General features: G+C 40.9%; 2 protein-coding genes across 6 annotated transcripts in view; one reads left to right on the top strand and one right to left on the bottom strand.

Moving 5' to 3' along the window:
- The window catches only part of CIITA (class II major histocompatibility complex transactivator), a 38067-nt gene extending 29340 nt beyond the window's left edge, over positions 1 to 8727 (bottom strand). For both annotated transcript variants that reach the window (XM_023936605.2, XM_023936606.2), the window contains exons 1-4: positions 7694 to 8727; positions 3976 to 4033; positions 3162 to 3353; positions 2565 to 2745 (exon numbers count right to left, since the gene is read on the bottom strand). The gene's annotated coding sequence lies outside the window, so the exon portion shown is untranslated. The remainder of the gene's footprint in view (positions 1 to 2564; positions 2746 to 3161; positions 3354 to 3975; positions 4034 to 7693) is intronic.
- A 60-nt stretch (positions 8728 to 8787) lies between these two features.
- On the top strand, positions 8788 to 18169 carry TVP23A (trans-golgi network vesicle protein 23 homolog A). 4 transcript variants are annotated; one of them, XM_086853646.1, is made up of 7 exons: positions 8788 to 8936; positions 9009 to 9088; positions 12864 to 12900; positions 13967 to 14056; positions 15475 to 15600; positions 17224 to 17350; positions 17748 to 18169. In XM_086853646.1, exons 1-7 carry the CDS (start codon positions 8928 to 8930, stop codon positions 17807 to 17809), a joined length of 531 nt encoding a protein of 176 aa, XP_086709772.1. In that variant the 5' UTR covers positions 8788 to 8927; the 3' UTR covers positions 17810 to 18169. The 4 variants fall into 4 exon arrangements, with proteins under 4 accessions (XP_086709772.1, XP_086709769.1, XP_086709771.1 ...); XM_086853643.1 differs by having other exon boundaries at positions 12864 to 13008; XM_086853645.1 differs by lacking the exon at positions 13967 to 14056 and having other exon boundaries at positions 12864 to 13008.
- Positions 18170 to 18314: the final 145 nt, after the last annotated feature.

Raw genomic sequence — 18314 nt, 5'->3', positions numbered from 1 at the left:
AAAATGTTTCTTTTTCATCCAGTGTGAGAGAGGCCAATCCCCACACAGAGTCAAGGTATTTGATTTATTTACAGTTCTGCACAGAAAGGGAGGCTGGGTGGCAATTTCACAAAACCATTGTGGCAAAAAAAGGCATGAATGTTCATTGGCTACAAGTTACATAGCTTTCATATTGATTAGTACTCTATCTTCTATTAGTTAAAAGATTCCCTCACTTCTCATGCAAATTAGTCTGTATGTTCAGTCTTTCTCTCCTTTTGGAGAGTCTTGGTCCATCAGCTCTCTGAGAATGCTTGTGCAAAGACTGCTGAGATTCTGAATGACCACAAATATTTGAGGCCATAATCTGTCTTTGAATCTACTAGACTGGAAATTCTGAACCTTTTGAATTCCTAACTTCACTTAAAAAATGACCTTCTGAGTAAGCTGCAGGTGTGACCAGCAGCATTTCAGTGTGTTATTTTGGTGTGTCTCACCTGCAGTGTTTCATACTGCATTACTGAGGCTTGTCATAGCATTTAGGAAGAAATATGGTAGGTGATACTAGAAATGTAGGTGTGGAAGGATGCTGGAGGACTTTGAAGCACAGCTAGTTTCTGAAGTGAGCAAGTAATGAAAAGGTTTGATCAGATGGCTTTTAAAACAAGATTTAGAGAGAAACCCCCATCCCTGAAATCTAAAAAACTGAGCTTTTATGTTCAGAATATCTTCCAAAATATCACAGTTTTACTTTCCTACAGGAAGTTAGCTTCATAATAGACAGAGAAAGATTTGCATTAAGAGCTGCAAGCCTTGGTGGAGCTGCTGAGGAAATCCTGTGTGAGTGTGTATGCATGATGGAAGGCACAACATTGGTAACCAAAGGATCCTGAGACTTACCCAAATCATGTTCCTGCAGTTCTGCTTTGCACAGCTCAGGAATGGAGCTGGTGTTTATTCACTGAGTGCCATGTTCTCTAATGCTACATTGCTACAAAGTCCCTGCAGATTTCAATACTGTATTATGAACAAGAAACTGTGCTTCCTTGAAAAAACATTTAATGTTGGCTCTGTATCTGAGCTCTGGTTTTCCAGACATCTACTGTCTTTGGCCTCTCTGGCCAAAAATTGTTTTCCATAGCAGAATTTTTGTTTGGGATTCCTTCTATCCAGGGTGAAGGTCTTTGAGGTACTGCTGGTTGAGCGATTTCTCATAGACTGGAAAGTCTATTTAAAAAATTTCCCTATTTTCTGATTATAATGATTCAAGCTGTACAATATATAGACATCAGCAGTTCACTACTTCATTTTACTGCACGACTTCCCTTCCTGTTCTATAGATTCTCTTTAACTCACATGCAGCTTTTGTAGACAAGACAGATGTTTCATAGCAGCTGTATCTCTCTTAGGGATTGTCATGGTAGTGTTCTCAAGATCCAAAAGAAAAGACAAGCCTTAGCTATGGAAACTGCTAAGCAATAGCTACATAAGGAGCACCAAACAGTAAAAATGCACGGCCTGATTTAGTTCTCTTTTTCACACACAATGTTTGTGCTGTGACACATTATAAAGAGGAAAGTGAGTTGAAAAGGAGAACTTGTGCTTTTGATTTCTCTGCACTGAAGGGAAGTATCACTTCTAACTAAATATGGTGCTGCACAAAGTCAACAGCTAATTTTGGAACCCAAATAATATTAGTAAAATGACAGTAATTAAAGTCACTGTTTTTCTCAGGGGCAGTGAAGTAGATGAAAGCGTACAAATGTAGGCCTTCAGTACATGGCATTTGGGTATGTCATGATCCTTGGTAGATTTTATCTGGTGTCAAGACAGTAAGAATTTTTTTTTGTTTCTACAAATGCAAAAACAAAATCAGAAATAGAAATCACATTTAATTGTTACAAATTAAGACTGTAGCAGCAGAAGAACTTGAACCAAGTTTTCAATGCTTAAGCCTCTCTAGTCCCCTTTCCCTTATTTTGGCCTCAGTTACAAGATAATCAGCTTTGGGTTCAAAGGCAGAGTAGTTTTGGCACATTATAGCTTGGTTTGCCTTTAGCCCAGCAAAAGCCAGGGACAGCTTTACAGAAACTAGGCTTCCTCCCAAGTTATGATATTGCAAATCTTGTCGGAAAACTCTTCAGAAATATTTAGAACACATTGAAGAGTGAAACAAAACTTGAAATTTTTATATCTTAATACCCATTCAAGGTCCACCTTGCTTTTGATCTGTCTCCAATCTAGATATAACAGAGCAAACAATCCAGTGTTTGGTTTGAAAACCTATAATCTCCCGGTCATGATGAACAGTGCCTGGGCACATCTGCAGGTGGAAATTGCTTAACGGTTGAAACACTTGCAGAAAAACTGCTTTTCTCACGTTTAAGTGGCAATCATGATGATGTACCACTGTTTGTTTGAAGCTGTTTGTTCACTTGCTTGTCCACTTCTGGAGTGAACTGTCCTATAGAGTGAAGCTCTTTCTCCACAAGAAGTCTACCCTTCTCCCATTAATGTATGCCCTCACAGCCAGTCACACATCCTGGAGCTCTGAGCAAGCATTTCCAACAGCACCTGGCAGCTACCTGTTCTGTAGATGGAGGAGAAGACACTGAGAAAAGCTCTTATGCTTTTGGTTCTTATCCCTTGGTTTTCAAGTAGTCTGTGAAAATTACAAATGTACAGATCCCTTAGCAGTAGTTTTGGGACAGGCAGTGCACAACAGTATTCATCTTGTTAACAGAAGGACTTCTAATTTATCTGTAGCTAAGAACAATTAGAAAAAAAGAAAAAAAAAAAAAAAGAAGAAAAAAGAAATTAATATCTTTCACTACCACTGGAATTCATATAACTAGTCCAATACACTGGTACACTGGAGCATGTGACATAAACCCCCTGTAATTTCCCTTATAGTGAAATAAAATAGAGCAAGAATGGGAAACAGCACACAAATGCAAACTCCAGCTAACAAGGAAAAGGATGCGTGCAAAAACCCACAGCCTGTGTCAAGTTTCAGACTGAATCAAAAAAACTGGGCAAAAATAATAAACTGGCAGTTAAGTAAACCACATATTTTAGGGGCTTCCCTAGACCATTTCTGATCTTTGTCAACTAAAACACACACCAGACACAAAAGCTTTCAGAATCCGCACCATCAGTCTGTTGAATGAAGCAGCACTTACCATGACCCCCATTCCAGTAGCTGTGATGTTCCTGTAACTGCACACAGTGGTTGTGGTATCAAAGAAAGGTCACAACACCTTCTTTTTCAGGAGCTTCACGTCCATGTTGCCACAGTTCTGCAGTGTGGTCTCTGGGCTGCTCTGCCCTGGAGAAGGGGAGCTCTCACACCCTTCTGCTGAAGCTGCTCTGCCCTGCATGAAGGATGAAAATCAGACAGCCAGTGCATTCTCTGAGAAACCAACAGATTTGGCTTCTTGCCCTTCATCCAAGCTTTATTTCAGCATTTTTAATTGGAGATTATTTATGTATTTTAAAGGTGTGTGCCTCATGAATTCAGGCCCAGTCACAGGAGAAACACCCTCCAGTTGGGAAGTGAGGCAGAACAGATTTCACGGGAATAGCTGTGGAGATGTCCAGCACAACCTGGAACTTCCTCCTCTTTGAGGCTGGAAGGTTGAGGCTTGTCACCTTTCAGGCCATAGAGGAAACTGTGGTCTCTTAAATCATGGCCTTGGTTGTAAAAGGGGATCATAGGCCACAGACATGAACCTTGCTTTCAGGTTTGCCAAAAGATTGGGCCCCTGCCTCTAGCAGAGGTTCAGAGCTGTGCACTCCACAGAAAGTGAGTTATGTCCAGCAGCACCTGGAGCATCTTATAAAGAATAATCAATGTGTTAGACCCCATCCAAAGCACTTAATGTCTCTACAGCTTATCTGGGGGATTGAGGGACCTACAGACCAATCCAGAGCACCTCCTCCTCTTTGTAACATTCAAACCTACAGAAAAACTATGAATTTTGTGAATTTTAATACCTCAGATATCCACTCAAGTTCTCCATGCCTCAGTACAAGGAATATTAGGAAGCTGAAGCTATTTGGTGAAGTAGAAAAAGAAGTATTAATAAATTAGGAAAGATACTATAAATAATTAACGATAATGTTATAGAAGTATGGACCACAGGCTGCTTCAAAAAACTTCACAGGTTCACTGAAAAATTCACAGAATTAAGAATGGTAGGTATAGGTTTTTCATTTCATTGCACCACCAGATTAGAAACCCTTTCTTACTTTGTGTTTTGTCTATATTCTCTTTGTAATTTTTCTTACAAAGTAATTGCCTTTACCACTTCCCTGATAGCAATTTAGAATAAATATGAAATAGAAAATCAAGTGTAAGCAAGTATGGTAAGAGCTGCTTAGCCACAGCCTCCATAACAAAAGATGAAGTGGAAATTGCCAGTGAAAGTGGTAGAAGAACTGTCCAGCAAGCTTCTCCGGGAGCTGAGTGAGGCTGTGTAGCTACTGCTAGCAGCCAGGGGGAACAAAAGAAAAAGGAAACATGTAAAAAATCTAATGAATAAGCAAGTTACATTTTTCATAAGCAAATTAAATTAAATTCATAAGCAAATTAAAGTTTTATTTCTGCAGATAAACCAGTAGAAGAAACAGTGCTCAATTTTTCATATCAACCTCCTATTGTACTAAGCTTCTCAACTGTTTGATAGCCATTAGGGTCTTTTATTTAATATGGTAAGATTATTATTTTTTTTTCTCAGTGAGATTATAGAGGCTTAAGGCAGGAGATCTATTGGATACTTGTGTGAGAGTGTACAGGCATTTTAAGTTCATGCAGCAAAGGAGGGAAAGGACTACAAGCACTTCTTCTGATGAAATCACTTCCACTCTGGAAAATGGATCCCAGGACTCAGGAATAAGCTCTGATCACTGCAGTAGATCTATGAAGTTGCTTAAACCAAACTTTGGGCAGCCCAAGTTTCTTATTTTTAGAGTTCCCAATCTGAGAAATGAAAGATGATTTGCAAAATTAAGAAATACCAAGAGCTGCAGCTGAGAGGGACTGAAGCTTTGAACATATCAAGAGATATATAAAGCTAAACACACTGAAAAATCTGCATCCAAGTGCTGGGACTGCACCCCAGAGAGCCGATGACTTTGACTTGGTGTGCCCTTGTTTTGGATATTTATAAGTGACCACTGCACAGTCTAAGCAGGAAAATGATACTGAAGTAAACTCATTAATAATTTCAAAGCCTTTCATTTCCTGGGTGACTGCACTAGAGATTCCTACAGCATGTGTTAAATAAGGCCTTAAAGCCACACAGGGATTACAGAGGATAAAATAAAGTATTTCATAAAATATGTAGTGTCTCCTTGGTTTTTCTCTAACTGAAAGGAATACGGCTGCTACTGCACTTCTTAGAATCAAAACCAGTTACTGTGCAATAATGGGAATCTTTCTTCACATACTCAGAAATTATTTTCCACCTTTTTGGGCATAACTAAATGAAGGATCATTACTTTTTTAAAAATCCCCATTTATATTTAGGGCCCAGACTTCCTCAGCTTTGACATATCTTTCTGCTACTAATTTCTTACTGATGGCAGAACTTGATCTCTACTGAGAGTGTATTGTTATATGTCATCCAGCTAAAATAAACTGTCCTAATCCCTCAAGTAAATCCTGTGGCTTCCCTGTTAATACTGAGCTGCCAATTACAACAACTCATGTATGTATGGCCAAAAAAAAAATCTATAGAAATTTGCTCTGAGCCAAAGCAGGAAATCATCTTTGACAAATGAATTATAAAGCAATGCTATTAGAAATGTATCTGTGTAGCTTCTATGTACCTTCTCTGATTTGCCCTATCACACCCAAATATAAACATTTTATTGAAGCACCAACAAACCTTTTAAGTGTACCTCTGATGAATGGAAGTGAGGTAAGAGTTATTACCAGATTAACAATATTTTCCAATATTCAGAGGAATAGAATACTCAACTGTAAACCCCACATAAATGCCTAAATGAGAACAAAACCAGTCAAGTTATTCACAATATCCTTAGGCAGTTTTCAGAGGAAGTCTCTGATAAGTGTCTGCAAGATTCTAGGGAGTGTTCCAAGGAGAAAGAGAAATCAGTTGACTTCTTGGTAATCACGTGCATAAAACACCATATTAATCTTAGAGAAGGCTCTATTTATTGTTGAAACAGAGAATCGGAGATATTTTTCAGATATTCATATCAAGCCTCTCATAGTGCTCTGCAATAGAAATGCCACTGTTTATTGTGGGGAAGGAGTTCCCTATAAGGTAATGGCAAGGACACAGCAGCATGTGATGTATTTTTCAACTGTTTTATGCTATATACTTCAGTCAGCAATTAAGTGAAATCCTAATGTATTTCATACATGGTCTAGGTTTTCCTGTCCAAAAACCTGAAAACCAAACCACAATTCATAAATTCAGTATGAGGATCATCTGGGGCTTTTGAAGCAGCATTTGAGGACTTACATTGCCTTTAGGGTGTTGCTAATCTTTCCAATGTTCAAATAACTTGTAGTTAAGCTACAGCTGAGAAAAAGTGTTGAAAATAACACAGTTGGTTCTGTAAAATCCTAAAAAACACTGGAAGCTTTTAATGAGGCTTCACTTGGATGCATTAATTTTAAAACAAGGAAGAATTCTTTTCTAGCAAACCCTAAACAAAGAAATTAATTTGACCAGTGATTCCTCTAGAGACCAAGGATTCTTTCTAGCTCTCAGTTTGCTCTAGAAGAAAATGATCAGCCATACAATACCTTGAATAATCACGCAGCATAATTTCACATAGCTTCTTAGAGAATTTACCAAAACCATTTGCATGGTACAGTGACAGTCTCCTGTGGGATTATCTAATAGAGTATGTTAGGAAAATAGATAATCCCTACAGTGAGCCAGTGGAGCATAAGCACTGAAAGGAGGGAAAACTAAGGAAACATTTATCTGTTTTAAAATCAAAACACAAAACACAGATTCTGCTTCTTTTCCAGTTATTCATCACTCCTGAAATCAGTTAGCAGCAGCAGAGTAGTAAATCAGATGCCTAATGCTGCAACAGGCTAATTGTCCCCTCTCCCACAGAGGTGCTGTTTTATGTGATGGGACACAGAACAGTTATTTTCTGGTGAATTACTAAATTCAAACTATCAGATTTGCTGGCAGAACTGTCCTGAGAGGTGCAAGAGGAGCTGCTGCAGGAGCTGAGGTGAGTGATCTGGCAGCCAGGAGGATGCGAGACCTCCCTGCACTGCTGAAGGCTTCTGTCAGTGAGTTCCGGGAGCTGCTCCCAAGTCAGCAGCCAGCTCTGTTTGAGTTACTGTTAATGTATGGCTTGTAAGCAGAAGTGCATGTTGATACAGGAAATGAAGTTGAGGTCAGCATCAGGTATGCACATAATTATTTAATAATTGTACCTCATGATAGCACTCAAAGAGAACTATCTCTTGGAGAGTGAAAGCCCACTTGAGTATTTTAATATTGTAGGCTATCACGAGCCATCCAATCAAATTACAGGTGCTTATTCAGTTTTTTACTGGCAGTCTACTGTACTTACTAGCACACTGTACAAGTTGTTTTAACATTACCAAGGCCAAAATATGACAATCAAAATATTAACATCATTAGTCATTAAGTACAGCTTTCCTCCCTTACAATTATAATCCTACTAAGAATAGTTTATCAGTTTTTCTTACCTATCAGGTATTGCTTTGTTCCAGTAAGTCCTACACAAAGCTTCTTTCCAGTTGATATTTTTGAAAAGTTCACCTCAGTAGCTTCTGTACTTACTCAACAATCTGGTTTAGTTAGATGTTTTAGGAAAGTCTAGGAAGTTATTATTTTACAGGCTTATTTAATGCTAGCAGCTAGTCAGATCTACATGTGGCTGTGATTAATCAGATCTTTCTTGACCCTCCACTTCATACTAAGCTGTTTTCCCCCATTATTGTGAAATCTTTACCCCTATCCTGAAGTTTGGTGGTTTTGTTTCACTTCTTTAACTCTGCTGTATAATCCAACTGCATTTTAAATTAAGGCCCCCAAAATTTTTATTGTGGAATCATAAAATATCCTAAGTTAGGAGGGACCCGCAAGGACCATTGACTCCAACTCTTGGCCCTGCACAGGGCAGCCCAAGAGTCATACCCTAAAAGTTTTGTCCAAACACTTCTTGAACTGTCAGGCTTGGTGCTGTGACCACCACCCTGGGGAGCCTGTTCAGTGCCCAACCACCCTCTGGAGGAAGAACCTTTTCCTAATATCCAACCTAAATCTCCCCGACTCAACTTCAGGCCATGTTCTCAGGTCCTGTCACTGATCACCACAGAGAAGAGATGGGTGTCTGCCCGTCTACTTCCCCTTGTGAGGATGTTGAAGACCACACTGAAGTGTTTTTTCAGTCTCCACTTCTCTAGGCTGAACATGGGGCCGTGTTACGTGTCCCGCACGGGGCTGTACAGCTGCCCTCAGAGCTGTCCCCCCTCACAGGCACAGGGCCGCTGCCAGCGCTGCCCGGGCTGTGGCTGTGCGCTCATATTTGTACACCTACGTTCACCTTGCCCTCCACTCCTACTTTCAGGGTTTGTGTTCAGCATTAGATCCCGGCGGCCCTGGCCGGCCGGTGCGTGTGGCGAGCGGTCGGACAGCTGACCGCGCTGAGGGCGGGGGCCGCCGGCTCCCGGGGCCCCTCACGCTGCCAAAGCCCGCCCGGCCGCTCTGGCCCCAGCCCGCGGCGGGAGGCGGCCACAGCACCCCCGCGGCAGGGCCGCAGGGAGCAGCGGCTGTCCCCGGGGGCTCCCGGGTGGTGCCCGGTGAGGCGCAGCCGCCGCGGGCTGTGGCGAAGGGCAGCCCCGCTCCAGCCGCGCAGGACGGGCCGGAGCCCGGCCCCTTTTCCCGGCCCGGCGGCGGGCCCTGAGGCCGCGGGCCGGGATGAAGCAGGTAGGGGCGGCGGGCGCTGCGGGCGGGGCGCGGCTCCCCCGAACCCTGCGCGCTGACGGGCTCCCGCCGCAGGCGCTGGTGGACGACACTGAGGATGTGTCCCTGGATTTCGGGAGCGAGGAGGAGCTGGCGCTGCGGAAAGCGCGGATCAGGTAACGACGCGGAGGCCGCAGCATCGCGGCGCCCGGGCGGCCCTGGCTATTCCGGTGTACAGAAAACTCCATTTGAACACTTCATTCCCATTTTTTACAGGGAGGGTGGTCAAGCGCTGGAACAGGCTGCCCGGGAAATCTGGGGGCCTCTGTCCGGGAGATGCTCGCGCTGGAGCAGGCGAGGCCGGGCCTCGCTGCCCGGCATCACCGTGTCGCTGGAAATGAAAACCTGACGCACCCAACATCCCAAACCCCAAGCAAACAGTGCTTTAGTTAGAGCTGGGGCAGCGGAGACAACTCTTAGCTCCAGTAAAGCCCTCTGTGCAGCAGTGCTCAGGCACTGCAGAGTACACCTGGCTGAACAGCCAGATAGCTGCAGTAAAACTCTCATGATTTCATACCACGGGATGTGATGCTGTGCGGAATGTAAAATATCTTATGCTTCTAGACGTTACCTGAGAAAACCCAGCCCGTTAAGCCATCTCATGTGTTAGGCTAAGCAGTCTACCCTTGGGTTCCTCACCAGAGGTGGCACTCTGCAGCTCTGGTCACACTGAGGTCCCAGGTGACAGAGCTGATCAATCAGTGGCTTTTGAAGAATCTCCAGTCAAGATTGTGAAAGGAAGAGTTTTAAGTAAAAAAGGAATTTGGCATGCACTGATCAATAATGTACATAATCAACTTTGATGTAGATTGCTTTCTTCTGCCTTGCCACAATTTCGTCTGGTCCATTACGATGATATTTCTTGAAGGTGTAAACAAAGAAATATAATAGGTGTTAAACTTGACACAACATTAGCTGAGATAAAATGCAATCATGTAGCTTTACAATACAATTACTCTGTTTTACTAGTGTCTAGTGAAGCATTTCTGTCCTTGCTTTGCTTTGGACTTTGTCACTACTTGAGTCAGCCCTGACATAAGATTAACCTTTGCAGAATTGCCTTAGTTTTGCACCTTAGCAGCAGCACACATTTGAAATAAAGGTTTATATTTTGGTGCAGTCTTGGAGAACATAGCCCAAAGGATTCACCTAAGCTGGGAAATACAGCTTAGAAGTACCTTGATCATGTGAGCCCCAGATTCTGTCTGAGGGATCAGAGTAGATGTAGCATGAAGTGAAACCACCCTGGAATGTTTGTTCCTCCGGATTCGTGCTACTCAGTAATACAGCACAGGTAAAGTATCAGCAAACAGTACTACTCTGTGATCACTTCGTGTAGACACTGGTTTCATTAGAAACAGCTCTTCTTTCTGGCCTTCAAGACAATATTAAAAGATGATGTCATATTGAAAATTCATCTGCTATAGAATGCAGAAATGAAACTGCTTACACTGGTCACATGTTTGTTTTTATATTTCTGAAGAATCTTGTGCAAATGAGCCTGGAACACACCTAGGTGCTGCAAAACTGTGTTATCTTATTAAAGGGCATAACAAGATGTTTCAATCATTTGTCTTTATCCCAGTTTCATATATCTTGAACTTGGTTAGCATTTGCATTGGCTATGACAAATTGTGCTTTTGTGATTCTCTGCGGTATGTACAAAAGGGCTCCTTAAAAGCAAAAGGTTAGTGGCTACTTTCTGAAGAAGTAAGTTCATTGCAGTAGCAGAACTATGGATCTGGAAGCTGGGAGCATATGATTGCTTCTTTTACAAATCAACCAGGAAACATAATGATCAAGGAGAAGAGAGAGCCCATTTATTAAAAATTTGCCTCAATACATTTTGAAGTATCAGACAGAAAAAAAAAAAACAAAACAAAAAAAGCAGCATGTAAGAGTACTGCTGTGGCACTTCTGAGCAGGTACCTGGAATGATTCTCCTGTGGTTCACTGGCATAGCTCAGGCCTGACCCAAATTTGAGTCTTTAACACAGGATACAATTAAATTGATTACATCTCATTCCTGTCCTAACAGGCATTAGGCTCACAAACAGAAGAGAGGTCATTGTAACAAGGTAAATCACAGTCACTGAGCCTTGAGCCTCCCATGCTACATCACGTGGATGTTTAGATGCGACAGGAAAACTAGAAAGCCAAACAAGTGGGTTGCTGTGCTTTATCCTTTCCAGAGTCTCAGGAAATGCTCAGCATTGTAATAAATGAGACCTTCTTGCTCATATGTTTGTTTTTTTTAGTAAATACCCTTCAGTGTTTGATACTGGAACAAATTAAACATCTAAACCGTAATTCTGTTGTAATCCAGTAATACTGCTGAATCTGCCTTCCAAAAGGAAACATGGCTTCTCCAAAGTTGCTGCCACATTTGCAGCTGATCCATTAGAAAAGCTCAGGCAGCCCTGGTGTGCTTTGGGATTGTGATCTATGAAAGCTGCTCTGGACACAAGGGTACCACTTCCATAACTGACTGTTACATCTCTTGACCAAGATCAAGGCTCGAAGCAGCCAGGCACTGCCAGTTTTAGCCAGTTCACAATATCCCTTCCACCCACCTGGCTGCTTATGGCAGAAAAAGCCCCTTTGCTCAAAATGTCACATGTTCAGTTCTAAGTCAGAAGTTTTTGGAAAGTTTGAAGTTCAGAGGGGCATGACCAGGAGTAAATATAAACTACACCTGTGCATCATTCTTCCCTCTCCAGCCACATGTGTACTATAAGCACGGCTTTGCCATTAGAGAAAGATAAACACTAGAACAGTTAAACAGCTATAGAGTAATAATATAGCAAGGATATTTAAGTTATAATAGTTATTATATAGCTATAATTTAAACTTATAGTAAGCCATTGTGTATGTATCATATGTCACATTTATTAAACACAGTAATAGAATAATGAATAGTTGATTACACCCTAGGCCATACTTTTGTTAATTGGCCATACTACTGTTAATTGTTAACAGAGATGTAGGAGCTTAATGGGACAATTGTTGACTTAAATATCTTATTCAGATATTTTATTCTCTAGGCTTCAAGGAAGAAGTTACTTAACTGCAGAGCCTGTAGTTAATTCTCACTTTCAATTAATTAACACAAGCAATTGCAGAGTAAGATTTTTACTTGGTATATTACCCTGAACATTGTACTGTGCTCATTACAGCATTCTCCAGCCTGCACCCCTACCCTACTGTGCAGGCCAATATTCTATGTCCCATAGTTACTTCTTTCACTGAAATTTCTCTTTATTTTGTTGCAGACAAAATTTTGTTCAATGAGCAAAGCAGAAATACTAGTGAAATTAATAAGCAGTAATTCAGAAGAACTGTTAGATTCCCAAATAATTTGGCCTGTCTAAAAGGAAGTGTTTTGATTTAGACATTAAATATGAAAGTTCATTTTGTCTTAGAGCAAGCAGCTACAATTTATTTTTTTTAGTTTTAGAGCTCATATTTTGTTTTCAAAACTGTTCTGAAAGGCATAAGAGCTCTCTCAATTCTTTTGTGTTTTGCAATGCTGATTAATTTCATGAAACTATGAGGATTTTATGGTACTGGATTGCACACAACCTTAAATTCCTTCACATGGTACCAAAGAATCTGGTGAAAGGCTCCATATTTTGTTCTGTCTTTGAGAAAGTTTTGACAGGAACACCACATTCATCTTTTAGCTTTAGACTGAAGCTTGGCTACTGAAAGTACCATTATCAGATTGCTCTGATAATGAAGATATATGCCAACATTGAAATAATAGCAGCTGCTAACCAAAATTCCATTTTAAACTTGAAATAGCTATGTTGTGCTACATTGTTAGCAACTTCTGTAACATTCCCTCCTGTCCCATAACCTCATATATGCTCTGTGTTTTTTCTTTTCTAGGCACCCACTGGCCACCTTTTTCCATCTGTTTTTCCGAGTGAGTGCTATTGTTACCTACTTGTTCTGTGACTGGTTCAGCAACAGCTTTGTTGCTTGTTTTGTCACTATTCTCCTCCTTCTATCCTTTGACTTTTGGTCTGTCAAGGTAAGATGACCCCCAGTAGTAATTACCTTGGAACATATCTTGTTTGTCATTAATTAAAAAAAAAATAAAATATGTATAATGACTGAAGTGACAAAAATATTGCTTTTTGTTAATTTATTAAATGTCTAGCCCATTTTAATGAAGCTGCTAGTAACATGTAACGTGTGTTAGTTATTTAGCACCATGTTTTCAATGGCTGACTACTACTGAATACTAATATGGTGAAAAAATTGCTTTGCCATAGGTAGATTTGTTTGTATGCTTTCCCCTTAAAAAAATAAATTAAAAGATTAAAGTAATACTGACTTTCAGTAATGGATGCCCAGGGATGTCCAGATCTAAAGCCCTGTGCTCAGACCCCACAGCAGGGGCTGCAGAACTCCTGAAAGCCCAGCTATAGCTCTGCTGCCCTAATCCCCTGCAGGCAGGTCAGGCCAGCCCAGGATCCAGGGGCTCCACATGTGGAGCAAGGCTTTTGTTTTGTAGAAGTGAAGCATTGATGCACCTCCAGCATTCTAAAAGCTTTTGGTGTTCATCCGGGTGCAGAAATACTCTTTTGGTTTGTTTCCCTGATCCTACACAACTTGCTTGCCATTAATGTCCCATTTTTCAGTGCATTTTTGTTCTCAGTATTCCTCTTTTACTGAGGAAATTTGTTTTTTGCATGCTTGTCCAACTAACTGACTTGAAAAAGATACAGCCTATAATTTCTAATTTAAATAAGTGCTATTGTGCTAATTACCATATTGAAAGAGAACAGGCCTCTAAATTTGTAACTTCACCCATCATTAATAGCTGTTGTACTCAAGCTGTAACAGCTTTCAGAAGTAATTTTAGTATTAGATAAAAGAAGATGATTTTTGAACATGCTTGTCTTTTAAATTTTTTCTATTTTTAACTGTTTTACTGACAAGTGACTTGTGTTACTGATTAATGCAAATAATGGTTTCATCATTAGAATGTGACAGGAAGACTCTTGGTTGGTTTGCGTTGGTGGAACCAGATTGATGAAGATGGAAAAAGTCACTGGGTGTTTGAAGCAAAAAGGGTAAATACATTAATAGAAACAGGCACAGTGCAAACAGAATCATAGGAAATGTGTAAAGCCCATACCAAGTCAAATAAAGTAACAAATAGAGCACCTTTGTAACAGTTACATTTTATCCAGCTTCCATAGAAAACAATGTCAGTATTCAGGTGCAAACACTGGTTTGTCACATCCTGGAAGCATTCAGGGCAAAACAGGTCTCACAACATTGTCAGCATATGGATAAGCAGAATAAATAACCATAGCATGGTGCTATAGGTATGAAATGTTTCTGGTAGTTCTATTTTATTTTCTAGTGAGAATATCTTATAATAAACACACCTTTCCATAGGTAATCCCAACACAGAATCCTCTTCAGGAAAGATCTATGTGGAAAGCGATGCTGAATAGTTCAGATTTAGTATTTCGACATTAATATTGTATTCATGTTCTCAGATAATGTGGGAAAGAGAACCTGTATCACAGAGCATTTTGATACTGCCAGTGCCCCCCAAACACACTGAGGGGGGTTAAAAAAGCACTAGAGATTTGGCATCACTGCCAGAGTCAAGACTCAGGATTTTGCTTTCACTTGCTGACATTCTATCCACAGGCCCACTGAGCCTGGCAGAGCAGCACCCAGGTGCTCACCAGGACATTCTTTGGAGCCCTCCAGCTGTGTCCCCAGCGGCCGGGCTGTCACGGTGCTGTCCTGGTGTGCGGGGCCGCAGTGCCCTCTGCAGCCTCGGCTGTGGCTCCGGGGTGCCCCGAGCAAGGAACGCAAATTAATGTGCTTCCTGTGAGTCTGAGGAAGGCCTGAAGACAGAATAGAGGAAACCTTGCAGGAAAGAACACATGGAGAGCTCAATATACTGAAAATTAACTAAAAAGCTTTTCAGAGTGGAAGAGTCCAGAGGGCTTTCTTTTCCAGTTGTGATGCATCTGTTTCAGAAGTTTGCATTAGCAGCTATCAAGTGGTCGGAGAGTTGGAGTGAGATTTTGAGTTTTGGAAAGATTAGAACCTTCTGAACAATTCTCTTTAGGGGTTTTTTGTTCTTTCTAAAGTGTGATGAGTGATGAGTATCACAATATAGAGACATGTGAGTTGTGCTGACATGAAGGAATCTGTAAGGCAGGGCTTTGCAGCCTGCTCTGACATTTCTGCTCTCCTTGAAGAACAGACAGCATATAAGGCTGCCTCCTGCAGTTACAGTGTGCTCAACTCCAGCATGACACATGAGGCACTTTCAAAGCCATAGTTCTTAATTCATGGAATGTCAGCAGAGTTCAGAAGCAAAACCCAAGTATTTATATAATAGAGAGAACATAATAGTTTATATAGTAGGAAATCTATGCATATGATAAATGTAATCTTCCTCCTCTGTTCATTTATTGTGGGTTTTGACTTTGCGACTAATAGTCTCAATTTTTTTTGCCAGGTGCCTACAATAGCTGCCTCAACTGAAGCTGAAGCCCGAATCTTTTGGCTCGGTCTCATCATCTGCCCAGTGATTTGGACAATGTTTTTCTTTAGCACCTTGTTCTCCTTGAAGCTGAAATGGCTGGTGAGTAAGGGGTTACTGAAAACAATCTTGGTAGAGGGAAAACCCAGATCTGTTAGTTTTGTACCAAATCTTCCAGCAGTACAAAATTCCCACCTCCAGCAGCTTCAAAGAAACCTGCAGAGTTTTCTGCAGTCAAGGTTTGCACTCTGGAATGGATTGGTAATTTTTAGCTGCACTTTTAATGTGTTATCAGATGTCAACTCCTTCCTCTAGGGAACATCAAGTGGTGGGGAAAACTATGGGCTTCTGTTTAACTGTAGCAACTTACTCTGCCCCAACAAATTTCAGTGAAATGAAACTAACGTGAGAGGACAAAAATGAACCAGTGATGTTGGTTTTTAGGTCTCCCGGGAACTTAAATGTACTTTTAAAAGTAAGGATTTTAGATCTCTGGTACCATTCCCTTTTGAAAGAACCAGTGTCATTAGCTCATAAAACCTTGATAAGTTGAGCTATAAGTAAGTATTTTATCATTGCTCTACTTGTAAACCGTCTACTTAAATATACCCCAACACTTTTTTTTAAATATGAGAGGAAATTTGCCCCATAGATTGCATTACATTAAGATATTTTTGTCTATGAAATCTTCACATTTTTTAAGATATTTTTGTCTATGAAATCTTCACATTTTCCCCTGTAAAAATTAAGTGCTTGGCTAATTGCCACACTATTCATTCTGTCAAGTTCCCAGGCATGATCAGAACCATTTCTTAATTCAGTTTGAAAAGATAAAAAGCACCTTCATGTACAGTTACGTAACAAGTAACAGTCAAGATTGCATATTATTATTTAATTAAACAAGAAATTCTGCTATGGGCATGAATCAATTGCAAATCATTAACTGCTTTCTGGTGCCCCTAATCAAGCAATAGTTAAAATTAAGCCAGTATTCTTTGTTCATGGCTCCACCTTTATTTCTGAAAAGCAGAGATTGTTTGCTGAGCCAAAAGCTGCTTGGAGACAGAACTCTAACTGGTGCAGGAGGCAGGTTGCCCAGGTGCTTGTAAAAGGCAAGTTACACACACAAAAAAAAAATCACTTCTGGTAAACTGGTTCTGGAGGTTGAGAAACATTTTTATGTTATTGCGTTAGTCAGGTTGGCTCCACCTGCTGCTAAACCTAAAGTAATGCAAAAGGAGCTGATTATTTTCAGGGCCTGTCAATGTCAATAGGGAATCTATCTATGGGTGCTCTTTGTAAATCCATGAATTACTGATCTTATTTGGTTATAATAAGGTGTTTGTCAGCTAAACAGGCCTGCAGGTGTGCCGTGTATGTGGATGTAAAACTTCTAGATAGAAATGGGGATTAAAAAAAGTGAAACGTTTCTGGAATCTGTTGAGTGAGTCCTTTTTTGAGTAAGTGCTTTTAGGAAAGTAATGAAGTCTTTCAAGATACAGAATGACAAAACTGATATTGGTGTTTTGATAAAAAGAGGTAGATTTTAGAAAGACTCTTGTGTTTGACATGGTTGGATGTTTTTGAAGGCCATGTATTATCCGAAGGAATGCGCCCCTCTTACAGCACATTTATCTAGGTAGTGTGTACACACACACACACACGTGTATATCCTACAATCCATAGCCATGGATTTGCTCCTGCTGAACTCTTGTTTGTCCACAGGCTCTCGTGATTGCTGGGATCTCCCTCCAGACTGCTAATTTATATGGCTACATCCACTGCAAGTTAGGGGGACAAAAATCCATCAGCAGAGTAACCTCAAGGCTGTTTGGCATGGCAGATGTCAAGAGTGAGTACTGAGCTTCAGCCCATGGGGTAGCACAGCCAACCTGCCCCTCAGGGCTGGTGCTGGCTCTTCCCAGGTCTCAGTTCCTGTGAGTCCAGGGTGATCCTGATTCTCCACCAAGCCTCTCTGGCAGTGTCACATGGAACTGCCATAATCCCAGGTCACTTTACTCCATGTTTGGAAGCCTGCTGAGCTCCACAACTGAGCTGATTCCAAGCTCCAGAAGAATGTCCTTAAGTTAAATCCTTGGAGTTACTGTAATTCTAAGGCCTCTGCTCAAGCACAGCTGGAAGAGCCATCTTCAACCCTCAGGCTTCCAGCTGGCAGTTCCCTGCTTTTGTAAGAGATCCCTATGTCCCAGGTTATGGTCACAGCTGTGTTTGCTCTGTTCCCTTAACAGGACAGAGCAGGAGAATTTCAGAAGATGGCACTGGAGAACATGGGAATACAGGCACCAGGTAACCAAACAAGGAAGAGCTAAAGGATGAGCAGTAAAAAAGTAATTCATGAACGCTGATCTTCATGGGAAGATATTTAGATAAAGCTCATCTAGAATTATGCCTGCATGAAATAAAGTCATTTGTGCTTGAGTCTTTAGATCCTGGAAGGTTTGAAGCCTTTGTTATTTAAAAGCTTCACCAAAAAGTTGTTTGTGTGAGCACAGACAGTGCTTGTGGTTTACAAGGAGCACGCTGCTTTCAGAAAAGTTGTCAATTAATCACAAACTGTTGGATTATCTTATCCCGAAATTATATGTAATGAAAAGACAGTGCTAATTTGTTTAACTTTGGAACAACAATAAACAAAATCCAATTGCCTTTCCCTCTTGTACACAATACTGATTTTTCAGAGCTTTCAAATTACAGTCCCAAAGGGCCTCTTGGGTATTAAAAATACTGAATGTTTAATGTTCAGGCTTAGGGTCAAATAGAAGAAAACAAAAGTCATGAACCATGTTCACCCACTA

Source organism: Cyanistes caeruleus, chromosome 17 (genome assembly GCF_971803275.1).
Source record: "Cyanistes caeruleus chromosome 17, bCyaCae1.hap1.1, whole genome shotgun sequence".
NCBI classification, from domain to species: domain Eukaryota; kingdom Metazoa; phylum Chordata; class Aves; order Passeriformes; family Paridae; genus Cyanistes; species Cyanistes caeruleus.
Note: the sequence above shows the minus strand (reverse complement) of the source record. Positions and strands in the feature narration are given on the sequence as shown.